The following is a 15,117-nucleotide window of genomic DNA, read 5'->3' on the forward strand; positions in this document are numbered from 1 at the left end:
GGTTCAAATTCAGCTAATAACCCTCTTGGCTGTCAAAGGTTCTTAGTTTCATGCAAGGCCTTTGGGGCAAAGGTTCCTATTTAAACAAGGCGGCGGTGAGCCCCTGAGGTCTGGGGCCGCAGACGCCTGAGGATTCCAACTAGGTCTTGTGCAACTATCGTCAGGATCAAGGGCCGGTCCGTGCCGTGATGTTGTGATACCTCGGTGTGAAGTCCGTGTGACGGGTATATCGCCATTAACTGGCAGACAAGAATTGAAATTTGCCAACTATGCTATGCAGTACGCCAACCTTGGATGTCGAGACGGTGGCAGGGACATAGAGAGAGAGACAGGAGGGAGAGAGACAGAGAGCCAAGAGGGCACACTTATAAGCTCACTTTAACATCAGGGATCTTTGGCCAAGGGCAGATATTGCTGCTTCTTTTCGCTCCATTGCTCCACGGTCAAACCCGATAACCGTCGTGGCAGCCAACCTCGGGGGCGAGTCCTGGAATAGAGTCACCGTCACCCACCACAACACCCCAAACTCTTACCTTACAGGCTCAAAAAGTACTCGAGCAGCTGGGTGTACTTGGGCGTACCTAGACCCGTAACAGGGTCCCAGCCCGATGCTGCCGAGAATCCAGTGGTGCCACAACCACCACCACCGGGCTGATCTCCCTTTGTAATGTCGTTAAATGCGTTCTTGCTATATGCCTTGTACAGAGCTGGGTTGATGAATCCGACAGGGCTCTTGCCGATATTCAGACGCTCCTCGTTGATGCGGTTAAAGATGGCGGCGACCAGAGGGGCGGACATGGATGTGCCGCCGCTGGTGCCTTGTTCGCCGCCGACTACAACAACACCATTGTCTCCAATAGCAGAAATGTCGGGATAGCCACGGCCGCCGCGGTTGTAAATGCCGCCTAAAGTGGGGAGCTTGCCGTCTGTCGTGTTGTAGGATTCATAGCTGGGCTTGTGCTTGGTCAGATACCTAGATGGGCCGCCATAAGAACTTAGCGTAAACGTGACAATTTGTATTTTTACAGTTTATTGGCAAGATACTCACCCAGAAACGGCACTAGATTGCCACTCTGGAGTTGCAAAAATATTACTAAAGCCGCCACCAGAAGAGAATCTCTCGGTTGCAACCTCGGGGTCCCCGACTTTGGCACCCTTGGGGAGGTAGGTTGAACCAACGGCGGTGATGTACGGGCAGCCACATAGACCGTCTGGGACAAAGATGTTTTGCTTGGGACCGAGGCAAGTGTTTTCGGCTACGCCGTAGTCACCGCTAGCCACAAAGACGGACGTGCCCTGCAAGCCGTACTTCATCCACTCTGTGCATTGACGCTGCGCGAAACCGTGGTTAGTTTGCATTGTTTGCTTCTGTTGCGATCCAGCATGGCGACGAACCTTGTGAAAGTTGACCAATGATGGGTCTTCCGAGTCTCCCCAGGAGACGGAGAGGACGTTGGGGGCAGTTAGATTGTTGCACTCTTTTCCAGATGCCTCGTCACCGTCGTCGTGACAATAGGGCCCGGAAAACGCATCGAGAAAATCATTAAAGATGTAATTGAAGTTTTTGTAGCCTGCATTTGGAGGATATTGGATTTGATATAGGCTGGTTTTCTGCGGATGTATGATGGGAATTGCGATTTCAAAGTCGAGGTCCGACTCGGGGCCGGCGGACGATGGCGGGCTGGGTGCAGTAGCACCGTTTATCAAGTTTATTATTGGGCCCGTGCCCTTGGGGATGCTTGGTGCAGCTGCGGCGTAGAACTGGTTCAGATCTTCTTGAGAGTAGACGTCGCCCCCCGTCTCGAATATGCCCATGGTGTTGCTTGGGCTGGCCAGCCTCGTAGGTGGGATGTTATACAAGGCGCTGATGCAACGCGGAGTAACATACGTGTCACAATGATCCGTGCCATCTATATTCGTTGGCGGGTTAGTATTTGGATTAGGGGAAAAAGAGTGACGCTCTTGTCGCGGTGTGTCACCAGAGGTACTAACTCGGGTCAATGGATGCGCCGTGAAGCTTGCTGCTGCTGCTGGGGTGCGCAATTCTGGCAGTTTTCTTCTGCATCTGCGTGAATGAGATGCCCGGCATGACAAGATCAACAAGAGAAGATACGTCGTGGGGGAGACTGTATGCTTCAGTCCCAAAGTACACGCCATCCGTGACATTGTTGGTGTACAGGTAGAACTTGGTCTTGAGAAGGGACTCCAACTCGCTGGCTGTGGTGTTGAAATTGATCCAGCCCTTGCTGTTAGAGAGCGCGATTAAGCCAGCAGAGATGCCCGACGAAACCAGCCAGGTTTTGACTTGATTGATTATTTGCTCGCTTGGTGCAAACAGATCCACGACCTGCTGCGTTGTGAAATGCTGGCCGTACTTTGGAGATGCTGGGTCAGAACTAGAGCAGGTTAGATGGAGGTCTTCCAACAGAGCCATGTTTTATGGCTTACACTTGAAGAAGATAGTCTTTAGCCTTTTCCAAATTACTCTGCTTTAGAGCAATGCGTACGGGCACAAAGGTAGAGCCAGAGGCTTGCTGTCCCCTTATCCATTGTTGATGTAAAGGTCCCCGCTGTTCGTGGACTTTGTACTGGTCGACGGGTGTAGCAACAATTGCAGGCATGAGCCCGCCGAGGAGAATGAGGCCAAACTTCATTTTCGGAAGCGGAGAATTGTATCCCTTGGCGGATGGCAACTCTTCGATGGTGTAATCATGTTTATGTGGCGGGAATTATGTGTATATATATGTCACTGGTGGTCAATAATTCGGGATTATTGATCCTATTCAGATCGTATACTCGACGTTGCACCGCCCATTACCTCATTCCTATCTGAGATTCCGGACCGGCGGCCTGCCTAAAACACCACGGCCACTTGGTGTGCGACGCCAGATACGAAGACGCCAATGTAACGCAGCTTCCATTCTAGGCTAAGCTGTTGGGCCCGTAGGTCCGGGCAGTGCAGCCCACGAGCTCACGGCAAGCCCAATGCATTGACGCTCGGAACCCGGCACATAGTGAGGATGAGTCGAATACAACGCGGAATCGCGTCGCTGGTGCTGGGTCATGACTGGCTGGCTATACAACAGCCGCTTCTCTCCGTAGATGCCAACGGAAAACAATGACGGGAGTCGCCTAACAATCCAGGTACCGAGTCAATCATTCACGCGTTTTCTGGCTTGTGATTACCAGCCGAGCAAAAATTTGATCACTCTGACGAGGTGCGTCTCTGGCGCCATAACTGAAGCTTATAGGATACGATTGTCGGGTTTGTGAAACTAGCCGTCGATGAAATCTGTAGAATCTGACGCAGCGCACGAAACGCCCGGTCTGAGAAGACACCTTGAGATCGACTGACTGAAATATAGTTCCATTTCTCGAGCACTTATCCGAGATTTCGTTAAGCCGGGTATGTCCCATTGTAAACCTAAATTGTGAGCTCTCAATCCGTACGCTACGTTGTACGGACATCCAAACCTGGTCGTTTGCTACATGGCAGACAGTTTAAACATGGTGGAACAGTGAACTGTTATCAGGAATTGGACTTTCCTCATTGGGAAGGTGATGCACTTCCGCCGATGGCGCCATCAATGGCGCTCAAACTATTTAGCTCCTAATCGCTGAAGTCGTACCCATGGAAGTACGTGGGTACAATTCGCATTTAAGACTTTTCTTACTAAATGGCGTTGCCTCTATAAATTGGACTGTCGGCATGGCCCCTTTGTTGACTCTGCACCGATTGGCGGACAGGAGTCTTTCACACGGTGTTTAGAGTCTGTCAAGGATGCTCCTAACTCGTAGTTCCGTACATTGCGAAGAAAAGCTCTTTATATACTAATAAGATGTCATAAAGGCGACTTGACGTATACAATAATGAGTCGACTAGAGGCTGTTGGTAAATTTGACCTTGGATTGGATCCTGGTTTGAACACCCGAGGGTCAATGAATAGTAAATATCTTTGCGAGATGTCAAATTTCACATAGAGAGAGCCAATCTGTGCACACTTATAAGCTGAGTACCTGAGATATCCGGTCATGGGTCGCCATTGTTAGATCTTTTTGCTCCATGTCTCAGTGGTTACCCCGATAACCACTCTGACTGACACAAGGCTTCGCCATTGTCCGCTCGCAGACCGCAGAATTTATCCAACAGATGCCAATTCGCGCAATCTGGCCCGGTCCGGCTGGGTGATCAGGGTCTTTGCGACCCCCTTGTGTCCGCAGTTGGGGATAAGCTCTCTTGTGGCGTTCGCAACGGTATACTATATTGTTAGGCCAAAGCCACGTTTAGCATCTTGGTTCGTCACTATACTGTCAATCGTAGTAGCTCCAAATAGCTCTGTTCTTTCAAAGCTCAAATCCAAGAGCGACTTGGAGACAATATTGCTCGGGAAACTTGCCTGCCCTGATGGTTTCAGTAGTCCTCTTTGACTCAATAGTATATTTACACCATTGGCTGCCGTCTTCGGGACAGTTTACAAAAGCAAAGCCTTGTCTCCCAGAATTTAGTCTCTGGCCTAATAGCACGTCTGGCATTTTCCTGTTATTAACTTTTCAAAGAGACGTCATAATCATCTTCAACGCCTTGATGAGTTTCACCTTGCTGCTGGCAATTGCTTCTCTCATCTACTCGGTTGATGAGAGAGTCATGTCCCAGTGGTCAGCCTGTCAGGGTAGGCACCTCTTGCTGGAGCCAAAATCTCCAAACCCAGAGTGGTTTCCTTTGCCAGTTGCTGTCAATGCGTGGCTCGAAGTCGACTTTGAAGCACAACCCGTTGGGGACAGACGCTTTTCCCCCGTCCAAGACTTCCCCCGTCCGGTTGACGAGACGAGAAATGCGACAGAGTACGGCCCAATGTACATTACCAGAAAAATCCCGCCGGACGAAGCGAGGATTGCCCAAATTTCAACGTCTGGTGCACCGCGGGAGTCTTGATGGATCGGAAGCTTCCAACCCTGGTTGGGATACAAGAGAGAAGCCGTCAATTCGGCTCCGGCAGCGGGTTTAACGGCGCATAGTTTGCTGCTTCTTCCAAGATCCCCGTTGCTGGGCTTAGATTCAACTACCTATTTGACGTTCCTGTCAAGCGAGCTTTTCAAAGGAGAGGGCCTGTTGAATCTTGTCCGGGATCAGCAATTCCAGCCCAAGTTTTTGCAGAAGCACTTGTCTTCTTTCGACGGAGATGCCAAGCAAGTGATCCTCGGTGGTGTCTCGGCCGGATCGCATTCTACGTCGTTCCAGTACCGCGATATCAAGGGCAAGCCTACATTCGCCCGAGCGATTATGCAGTCCCCCTTAGCAACGACCAAGGGATATCCGCCGCCTCCGCCGCCTGAAGCCCCAAGATACAAGCAAGCTTGTGAGGCCTTGATGGCCGCTTCAACTATTGAACGAATAGAAGCGACTCGAAAATGATGAACTGTCTTCGCAAAGCACCGGCAGCCCAGGGTTGCCGAGACAAGTACCAGTCTATACGAAAAGTCCTGTTGCCGGCTAAGCTGGTCCTTCCAAACCAGCTCTTGGTGGGCCATTTCTCGAAAATCGAGGCTCACAGTCTGGTATCGACGGCACATTCTTCCACCTCCCCGTGATTACCACGCACTGCAGCGACGAGGGCAAGCCCCCCGCACCAGAGAACCTCGAGACGAAAGACGATTTAGTCGAGTATTGCCACTGGAACAACCTCAATACCAATAATGAAGATCTCGCCCTGCTGAATGAGCTGTATCCGGACCCTGATACGCATCCTGAGCTACTGTGGCAAAACTCGCTGAATAGCACACCGTGGAATCGAATCGGTGCCGCAGTGTCGGACATGGCATACACCTGCCCGAGCCCGATAGAACGCCTTCCACACGCCAAGTGCAGGTGTTCCAACCTGGAGGCTTCACTTCGATGCTCGATCCTGTCCTTTGGAGGCGGAGAGTTGGGAGGACATCCCCCAGGCGTCTGATATGGCCTACATGCAGAACGACCCGGGGGTCCCATTCAACACCACGTCTCACATATACTATTCTGATATGGCCAGCACCGTAGTAACAGCAGATCCAAACAAACTTTGACCGGAGGGAGCCGTTGAATGGCCACGGTGTCAAGCATCATCTATTCCCGGCGCTGTCAGATCTAAAAAGACCATTGTGAATCCTGGGAATTTGACCGTAGTGGACGTGGAACAAGCGCGTCTGCTGTAGTGCGATTCTTGGAACGACCCTGTCCGTGCCGTTTGATGCAATAAAGTAGTTGGTAGTAGGTGTGTAAAATCAATAGATGTGAGTTGTCGCAAATACCAAGTAGGCGGAAAGAATTTAGCACTAGGTCCGATGCCAACGTGAGCCCTTGCCATCATAGGTGGAAGCAAAGCTGCCCTGCCAGGGGCCGCTTGCATCGAGCTACCTGTTGCTGCTGAGTTCTAGACTCTTGGGCTGCTGCTGCTGTTAGATTTGAGTCTTTTGAAGCTTTCAGAATCGAATCTTCTCAGGTTATTGAATTCGAGCCCCCTAGGCCCTAGGCTGCTGCTGCTTCTGAATCTGAAGCGTCCTGGCTGGGTTGATTGAAGCTGCTTGAAAGTTAGCTACAGCCGTTAAATTTCGTCGAGCTTCTTTTTATTTTACCCTCTGGACGCCGCCTGCGGTGGGTTTCAGTCTGCGGCGCTGTTTAATGATGTTGTGGTGAGATCAAAAGTGCGAGGTTCAATGCTAGCGAGAAGATTAAGCTACGAGGAAGGTGCCTACAACCCTTGACATTAAAACGGCAAGATGGCGACGATCCACAAAAACACGCACTAACAGTAAAATTGGAGCTGATAGTAGTAATCTAAGTTTTAAACTATGTGAGGCTAGTAATTGAGGTGGAGCAGCATTCATAGACTTATATTCAAGAAGCAAAGCTAGGCGGCTTCATCTTGGCACTCACTATGCTTCGCGCATCGCCACGTCTTCGGCGTAGATTTGCTTGATCAAAACTAGAACGAAGCCGAGACTGGGGAGTTGACGATTGTAATGTGAAGAGCTGAGTGGAAGAAAGGTTAGTGAGAATCTGATTTATCAAGTAATTGATTGCATCTTGGCTTCTAGTACGTTATATTTAGTTATTAATTTGAAAGAAGATGTTTGATAGCAGAACCTAGAAAACCAATGAGCGAGTGATGGGCAACCTTGTCCCACTGGTGGTATTGTCGAAGGGAATTTATGTCGTTTCGCAGGACTCAAGCAGTATACTTGTGTCGCATCATCATTGGATATGAACATGTATTTATGTTGATTACTAAACAATACGTTTTTGTCTTCTCATATCTACCTCGTTTTTATCAAAGCAGCACCGTTGGGTGCGGCGTTGCGCTACAAAGTGGTGCCTTACTCCGTAGACAAGCCACAAGCCCCGAACCCAAATTGCAGCACTTATTATGGCCGGGTACTCAATGAGTCTGATACCTTGAGTTGTAGGAGCTCAGGGGCTGCCGCAGGCAGGGCGCCCGGGGGGAGTTGGCAGCAACAGCGGTCACAAGCTCTTCTCCAGCTCAACAAAACATATATCCCCAGGAAGAGCCAGCTCAGGGAACCTCTCGGCCGGAAAGCGGCTCGCTTCTCCCGTCTTCCCGTAACCTCGGCGCATATACCACTCAATGAGCGCGCTGCGCGTAGAAAGAGCATTCAACGAAAGCTTGTTGACGCCCCAAGCCCGGCGGCAGTAGTCTTCGGCATACTCGAGGACCCGTCTCCCCACGCCGCCTTGCTGGTGGGACGTGTCGACGGCAATCATGGAGAGGCGGCCGGCGCCGTCGTGCTTTGATACCTCGATGGATGCGACGAGGGCCGCTGGATCGCTTGCGTCGTGGGCTACGAGCGTGACGACGTCGGGATTGATGAGCTTTGACTGTACCTCGTCCATGGCGAGGCGGAAGTGGGACGCGAGCTCAACGTTGCCAGTCCAGTCTTGACGAGGATCGCTTGCTCGAAAGGCGGATTCTACAAGATGCTGGATCTGCGGAGCATCAGCGACATCTGCGACGCGGAATTGGAGGGCGAGGGAGGCCATGGGAGGAGGTGAGCTTGGACGACAAGATACGGTCGAGCGGTGTTTGACTTGAGATTTGGCGGAGGGGGGCCATTTCTGTTGTTTAAATATTCGCCTAATTAGTTGTCTGTTTGCCGCCCTTGCGGATGGCCATGTTGTGGCAAGGGCGCGAATGCTGACTGTTGGAGCCTATGTTGGCAATTGTAATGACGTTGCAAGAAAGTCAACACGTACAAACTATACTGCCAATCTCCAACAGTGTGTGTCTCAATCAAAGGCTTGTCATAGCTGCCAGTACACGGGCTCAATATTTTTACCACCGAATTGTTACTTGACATGACGCTGTGAATGCTTAGGGCCGCGTCTTGTTCCCATGTGAGGTATGGAAGAGAGACCAGCGTGCCGTCAGCCGCAAGTTCCCTACCGTGAATTGTGTCAAGTAAATATAGCATAGTAAGGGCTGTGTCAATCATTCCGGAGCCTTCATCAGTTGCGTGCACTGTTTTTGTTGACGATCAGCTTCTTTGTGCAACCATTGGGAGCTTTAGAGCGGCCGCATGGCGACGTTGTCGCCTATGGTTGGTCTCTTTTTTGTCAAAAACCCTAGGCAACGTGCAGCTTTTAGAAGACGAGCTGAAGTACGATTTATGTGAATAAGCAAGTCGGCTTGCACGTACATACCTAGTATGTAGGCATTGTCTCGCTAGCCGCTCGGTGCGAAGCCGCGCTCGACCCTAGTTATCCGTCGATGCTTCTCTCCAGAATCTAACCCTGTTTACGTATTTCGTCAATTTTCCTTTCAGAGTTTGTGGTGTGTCATTTAGCTACCCGGTATGTGTTAAATTTGGACTCATCTCAACCGCGCCGTGAACCAGGGTATCCGGCCCCCAACAGCACGACACAAGATGGACGTCCATATGGCCTCCCGCAGACAGAGTACTGAGAGAACTGTGCGACCTTGGTTCGTAATAGTTTTCGGAGCCAGGGAACGGGCTGGCTAGAAATAAATACTGTGAGCCAACTGTGCGGCGGACGCCAAAAACTCCTTCGTATTGCTGTAGATTGTGTGAGAATTGACAACTACTGCTGTACTGTCGCATGGAAGGGTTCCAGAGTAATGTGCCCATGCTTTGAGTCAGCACTAGCGCATAAAGAGAGTTGCTTTCTAGAGTCGCATGCATACTGCATCAGTCCATGTCGTCAGAACGCGCGCGCCAGAGAAATGCAACGCATATCCAGTTGGGCCGATGGGGCTGCGAAAATAGGCACGTCCTTTGGACTATGTACCTGGGAATTCCCTCATTGTTCAAAGATTGAGGTTGAGTTGGCCGCATTTGCCGGATGTGTGATGCGACCGAGTCGGGAAAATTAGCTCTTGTCGTATGCTGGCATATTACTCTTTTGATTCTCTTCGCAGATGGGGCCTTGGAAATTCTTGAATACAAAGATAGGCGAGATGTTTCCGCACAACTGACAGCGAAAATCATATTAGTTTTAACCCAGCAGACTGCTCTATCCGCTCCATCATCTTGGCACTTGCTTGCTTACGCCATTGTTTTGCTGCCATGTCGGCGGAAATTGCACTACTTTTCAGCAATGACTGGCGAGCCTTGCAAGTGTGGTTGCAGGAACAACGTTCTTTTGCTGTTTGGCTTGCTATTATGTTGTGCTGGGCTTCTTGGTGGTGCTGGCGATTCATAATCACACCTCGAATCTTTACTCTGGAGGTAAAGGAATACCCATATTGGATACCTGGTAAGTAACGACCGCGCCAAGGGATGATTTGCATATTGTCCGTCTCAACGCGCACTTTTTTCGCAGTTCTTGGTCAGGCCAAAATTTTCCTCCATCATTATATACGACTCGTGTCCGGACGAGCTCCAGGTCATGGCCTATCATTCATGAAAGACTCGCAGAAACTGTTCAATAGAGCGAGGTAAGCAAATATAAATGCAATCGACAAGCTCACAAAGAGCCGAAGAGACAGTTAATACTCACAAGGCAGCATTTTGACAATACCAATCAGCCGGTACAGCTCGCCTGTTTGGGACCAGCGTCTACTTCGTCAGCCGGGCTGAGGATGTGAGCGAGGCGTACCGCAACACGCGCATGCTCACCGTCGATGAGTTCTACCAGCGTGTATTCATCAGCATGGGAACCTCTGTGGCGAGCGTGCAACAAGTCTTTGCGCCACTGCCAGCGGGAATCAAAGATCGTGAAAATACACAGGGCAAGCCAGTCGCCAAGCTTGCGAGGGAATTGCAGATTGCGCAGCTGCAGCCAGGTCCCGGACTCGACGCACTCGAGCGCGCTCAGCTTGTTTACATGGAGTGCCACGTGCAACCAGATGCTGTGCTTGTAAGCCGATATCGATAGCCAGACCTGCTCGCAGGAGAGGTGCCTAGTCAAAAGGGATCTGTTGAGATGTCTCTTTGGCATTGGTGTGCGGATCTGAATGTGCGAGCCGCTCAGGGGGCATGCTTTGGCAGCGCCCTTGACCGCCTCGATCCTGATTTACTGATTTACCCCAAAAGTTTCTGGAGTTTGATGATGTTAGCTGGAAGCTTCTTTACCAGTTCCCGAGTTTTCTGGCCCGGGATACGATTGAAAAGCGCGATTACCTAGAACAGCTCTAAGAGCTTTCTCTGACCTTCCACTTTATTTGCGGAACGATGCGGAGGGCTGGGTTCTTGACTCGACTGAGGATAAGCTGCGCGCTATAGGCATTCCAACCGGAAACATCGCTTCTATAATACTCATTCTGTACTGGGGGTTTCCGTGTTCAACGCCTTCCTCGCCGCCCTGCCTCTCTGACTAGAAAATGGCTGATTGTGAAATGAAGTACTAATACGAACACTCGAAAAGCTGCATTTTGGTTAATTTGCCACCTTCCTTCTAATCCGTCAACTGGTCACTTATCGACCCAATCCGCACTGAGACAGCTGGCGCATTCGGGACCGAAGGCACCATCACGGACCTTGACCATCTCCATCGGCACTGCCATCAGCTCGATGCGGTGTGGAATGAGACTCTACGCCCAAGAGGCGTCGCGGCGTCGGTGCGTACTGTGACGACCGATGCAGTCATTGGCAGTCGCTCGGCATTTCAACAGAGCATGTCGAAGAACGCTCCCTTGAAGTCGTCGATTGCTCGGATTCGTCACTGTCAGAGTCAGAAGGGGAATACCAGTGATGAGTCTTGTCCGTGCTCAAAGTTTTTCGATCCATTCGCGTCCTCGTAAATTGTTGCCGACAATGAAGAAGACAAGGACGACGAAGACGGCCTTGGAGAGAGGAAGGCTGCACAGGAGCGATGGACCGATCTGGGTCCTCTCCTAATTGGGGAGAAAGGCTGCCGCTAGGAAGGGGACGGGGGCTGGCTTGGGAGCAGACAAGGGGGAAAAGAGGATGAATAAAAGTTCAACTCCGGGCAGAGTTCTAGAGGAGGGCACTTCCATCTTTTATACGTGTTAAGCTGTCCCTAGTCACGGGCTTGGTCGCTTTCAGAATGGCCCAGCCTGATCACTGTTGCCGACCAACAGATACAATGGGTGGCCTCTTGGTCGTCGTGTGATGTAACTTTCTAGCTTGAGTAACTACCTATTAGATCGTGCGTAATTCTGCCCACGAGAAGCAATGCAGGACATGTTTTGGTACACGGGGGAATCAAGCCGTCGCTAAAACATGATGCCAACTGCTAAGAATAGAAACAAAAATCGCAATAAAGAACGGTACAAAATATTAACCAAGTACTTAAATGAACAGTCTTCCCTTGAAATAGCCTCATATGCAACACTTCCTCCAAGTGTTTATTCAGCAAGTGTGTAGCAATTTAGGATTTTGACCTTGCGCTCCCTTCCGCGAAACCCAACACCAATGAAACCTCGTCTTGGTAGTCGTTTAAGCAATCGGTAATCACGCTTCTTGCGAATAGCGCCAGTTGCTGCTGTTCCTTGGTTTGGTAGGCAGGAATAATGCGAGAGTCTGAAGCCAATCACTCAAGAATATCGTGACTGGGATCACGCTGTACCGCAGCAAGACGGAGAGGGGGACAGCCGGTGTCGTCTGCCATGTTCGGGTCAAGATCATCCCGAGTTTGTAAGAACGAGATGACAGGTATACAGCAGCCTGATACGGCGTACCAAAGCGCGGTACGTCTAGCAGAGTCGGTGAAGCTCGGGTCAATAGAGTTTTTGCTTAACAAGAATGTGACGACCGAACCGGAATCATGTCGGGCAGCGAGTACAAGAGTTTGGGGGGACGATCGACTATTGTGCCAGGAGACTTCATGGTGATTCAATTGAGTGGACTGAGTTTGTTCAACCAGACTGGTCTACGGAGAATTCTTCTTTTTTCTTTTTTTTACATTATGGCCTCACACATTCCATCTCACAATAACATCATCGAGCAGCGCCAAGGTTTAAAAGCTCGCCGCAGGCGCCCCCGGAGGTGAAGGTAAAAATGAAGGTCTATGAAATTTAAAAGCAATAGCTAATCTCCTGGCAGCTTTAATCAACGCGGCCAAAAGCTTCAAACTCGGCAGCAGCGGCCTAAAGGGCTCGAATTAAACAGCCTCAAAAGAGTCGAGTTCGGTAACAGCAGCAGCCCAAGGGGCCAGAATCCAAAAACTTCAAAAGGCTCGAATTCAAGCAAGCGGGCTCCAGCAGTGCAGCTTGCTTACACCCTTGGTAAGGGCTCGTGTTGGCATCGGACCTTATGTATAGCTGCAGGAGATTATCGCATCGCCTCTACACAGAATGGGCCGCTCGTTGCATGAATAGGCATTTCATTGAAGCAAAATTGAAGTCGGAAAAATGCGAGAGGGCAAAAGGTGTTGGCATTGCCGTTGATCTTTTGGCATGACAAGAACCTGGATCGTCTCCACTGGCCCACAGCAGAGAGATTGCCAAGTTAAGTTGACCTGGTTGCACAAAGACGCCGAGGCCAGAGCTGACATCTGTCCGCAAGTTGGGTTGAGAAACCTGGACCATTTTGCATTCGCATGCGGGCTGCGGATTGATTGAGCTGCGTTGGCTCCAAGAGGCAGCAGGGTACCAGAATATGGACGTCACGATCAATATCGACGCAATCGGATAGGGCTGCCTTTTTATCAAGCAAAATCTTTTCCGCTCACGGAGCAGAATGTGGATTCAGGTGAACGCGTCGCGTGCCCTCGAGTTCTCTCAGGTGCATGTGGCCCAGATTCTGTCATCAATGCGAGGGGGCACGCGGTTATTTCCGCCAAATTACGTCCGACGTAATGACCGTGGCAATTGCTTCCTTATCCGGCTGCCTAGGACTGGGCCGTTTCATGCCAAGGCCAATGGTGCCGAACGACCACGTTCATCCTCAACCCTGCAGAGGTGGTTATCCCAGCCGCAGGATGCTGGAGGCCAGAAAAGAAGCAGTAGAAGCTCAATGCTGCACTGCCAGAGTCACCAACCGAGGAAAACTGGCCTTGTGCCACAACTAAGATGTACGGAATTCGGGCCAAAGGGCCAGGTATTGGTTGCGAATGGGAGGCTGAAGAAGTCTGAACTGGTTACGAGAGTGAGCAGGCAACTCCATCAAAATCACTCCGTTGGCTAACAAGCTGACCTGTTAGTACGGGCTGCTCGCCCGTGACATGCGCAAGATTGATACATCAAACTTGCCCCATATCGACATACGGCCTGCAGTTATACTGCTGAATCTCCTATACCTCAAGGTTTTAATTAAACGAGATGGCGTTTTGCTCTTCGACATGGACGGCACACGCACCTCAAGTGTTCAAGCTTCGTTTGTGGAAGACCTTCAAATCAGGATGCGGCCAGACCGTACTGACGGAGTTGCACCTCCACCATACGAGTTTGAAGTTCTAGATGCAGTACTCAATGCGGTTGTCGTTGAACTAAGGAATGAATTGGAATCTGTGCGTACTCCAGTCGTCAGTCTCCTCGCAGAACTCGAGGACAACATTGATCGACAAAAGCTACGTACGCTTCTGAAGCTGTCCAAGCAGGCCAGTGCGTTTGAACACGAGGCAAAACTTGTGCGGGCAGTCCTAGATGACATTCTTGAGAGCAATGACAGCCTTGCTGCCTTGTATTTAACGGACAATGCTAAGAATGTCCATGGGCCTGAGGACCTTTCTGAGGTGGAGTCCATGCTGGAATCGTACTACGCTATATGCGACGAAATTGCACAGGATGCACAGAGCTTGACCTCTATGATCAAGAATACGGATGACATGTAAGCGTTCAATTCAGGTCAACACCCCATCTCGAGCCATACTGACGACGGCATGTCAGCGTGCAAACAATTTTAGATACAAACCGGAACTCGCTCATGCTGCTGCATTTGAAGTTCATCTCCTGTACACTGGCCCTGGGAACAGGCACATTTGTGGCTTCATTTTACGGAATGAACATCCAGAATGTGCTTACCGAAGCGGATTTGGGCTTCGTGGTGGTTTCAGCAGGGTCCGTCCTGTGTATCTCCGCCGCCAGTTGGTTTGGCTTGAGAACAGTTGGAAATCTCAAACGAGTCACAATGAAGCGCAACAAAGGGTTTCTTGGTTGAAAATCTCGTACGGAGTTGCAGTATCAGGTATATACACGTACAAGCCAACATCTTGGAGGGGAGGCATGCGACTTCATGTTGAGAGCAAAACAGGGCGGTCCTTATCCGAACGGGATTTATCAGGATACCCAACCCTCCAAGAACCACAGTCTGCAACAACTCTATTTTCTTGCCAGTACCCGGACCCAATCGCCCTCACGTCTCTTCCGCATCAATGCCAAGATCAACCCTTGCCTCTACGACAAGTCTGGGTTTCACAAACAAGGCCACTTTGAGAAAGCGGGAGCCTCAACATGAAGCCGGCTGTCCAAGACTGGCAATAACCTTGTTAGCTATTGGCCCAATTGACAAATTTGACGATTTGAATAGGACAGGGAGAAGCCGTGGGAAATCGTAATGGCAAAACCGTCCCAATATCACCACCCCTAGGGGAGAACCCTAATGCTTACGGGCTACATCTCGTATTGCTCCGCAAACTTTAATCTCATTTCTATATTAATAGCCTCGTAGGCTGAGGCTGCTATCCACAACAAGTGGTGCCTAGAG

General features: G+C 50.4%; 5 protein-coding genes across 5 annotated transcripts; 3 read left to right on the top strand and 2 right to left on the bottom strand.

The window, feature by feature from the left end:
- Positions 1 to 38: 38 nt before the first annotated feature.
- J3458_019071 (uncharacterized protein) lies at positions 39 to 2,654 on the bottom strand (the record flags this gene model as incomplete). The annotated part of the gene is made up of 4 exons (XM_066121392.1): positions 39 to 973; positions 1,049 to 1,910; positions 1,993 to 2,396; positions 2,449 to 2,654. The coding sequence occupies 4 exons, from the start codon at positions 2,652 to 2,654 to the stop codon at positions 535 to 537; spliced, it is 1,911 nt and encodes a 636-aa protein (XP_065973749.1). The 3' UTR covers positions 39 to 534.
- Positions 2,655 to 5,409: 2,755 nt separating this feature from the next.
- On the top strand, positions 5,410 to 5,951 carry J3458_019072 (uncharacterized protein; the record flags this gene model as incomplete). Its single annotated transcript, XM_066121393.1, has 2 exons — positions 5,410 to 5,520; positions 5,553 to 5,951. 2 exons carry the CDS (start codon positions 5,410 to 5,412, stop codon positions 5,949 to 5,951), a joined length of 510 nt encoding a protein of 169 aa, XP_065973750.1.
- A 1,544-nt stretch (positions 5,952 to 7,495) lies between these two features.
- Positions 7,496 to 8,347, bottom strand: J3458_019073 (uncharacterized protein; the record flags this gene model as incomplete). Its single annotated transcript, XM_007810175.2, has 2 exons — positions 8,246 to 8,347; positions 7,496 to 8,190 (listed from the first exon to the last, which is right to left on the bottom strand). The coding sequence occupies exon 2, from the start codon at positions 8,030 to 8,032 to the stop codon at positions 7,496 to 7,498; it is 537 nt and encodes a 178-aa protein (XP_007808366.1). The 5' UTR covers positions 8,033 to 8,190; positions 8,246 to 8,347.
- Positions 8,348 to 10,120: 1,773 nt separating this feature from the next.
- On the top strand, positions 10,121 to 10,387 carry J3458_019074 (uncharacterized protein; the record flags this gene model as incomplete). Its single annotated transcript, XM_007810176.2, has 1 exon — positions 10,121 to 10,387. One exon carries the CDS (start codon positions 10,121 to 10,123, stop codon positions 10,385 to 10,387), a length of 267 nt encoding a protein of 88 aa, XP_007808367.2.
- A 3,249-nt stretch (positions 10,388 to 13,636) lies between these two features.
- MRS2_5 (magnesium ion transporter) lies at positions 13,637 to 14,571 on the top strand (the record flags this gene model as incomplete). Its single annotated transcript, XM_066121394.1, has 2 exons — positions 13,637 to 14,241; positions 14,301 to 14,571. The coding sequence occupies 2 exons, from the start codon at positions 13,637 to 13,639 to the stop codon at positions 14,569 to 14,571; spliced, it is 876 nt and encodes a 291-aa protein (XP_065973751.1).
- Between the last annotated feature and the right edge of the window lie 546 nt (positions 14,572 to 15,117).

Source organism: Metarhizium acridum (assembly GCF_019434415.1).
Source record: "Metarhizium acridum strain ARSEF 324 chromosome Unknown scaffold_555, whole genome shotgun sequence".
Classification (NCBI taxonomy): Eukaryota; Fungi; Ascomycota; class Sordariomycetes; order Hypocreales; family Clavicipitaceae; genus Metarhizium; species Metarhizium acridum.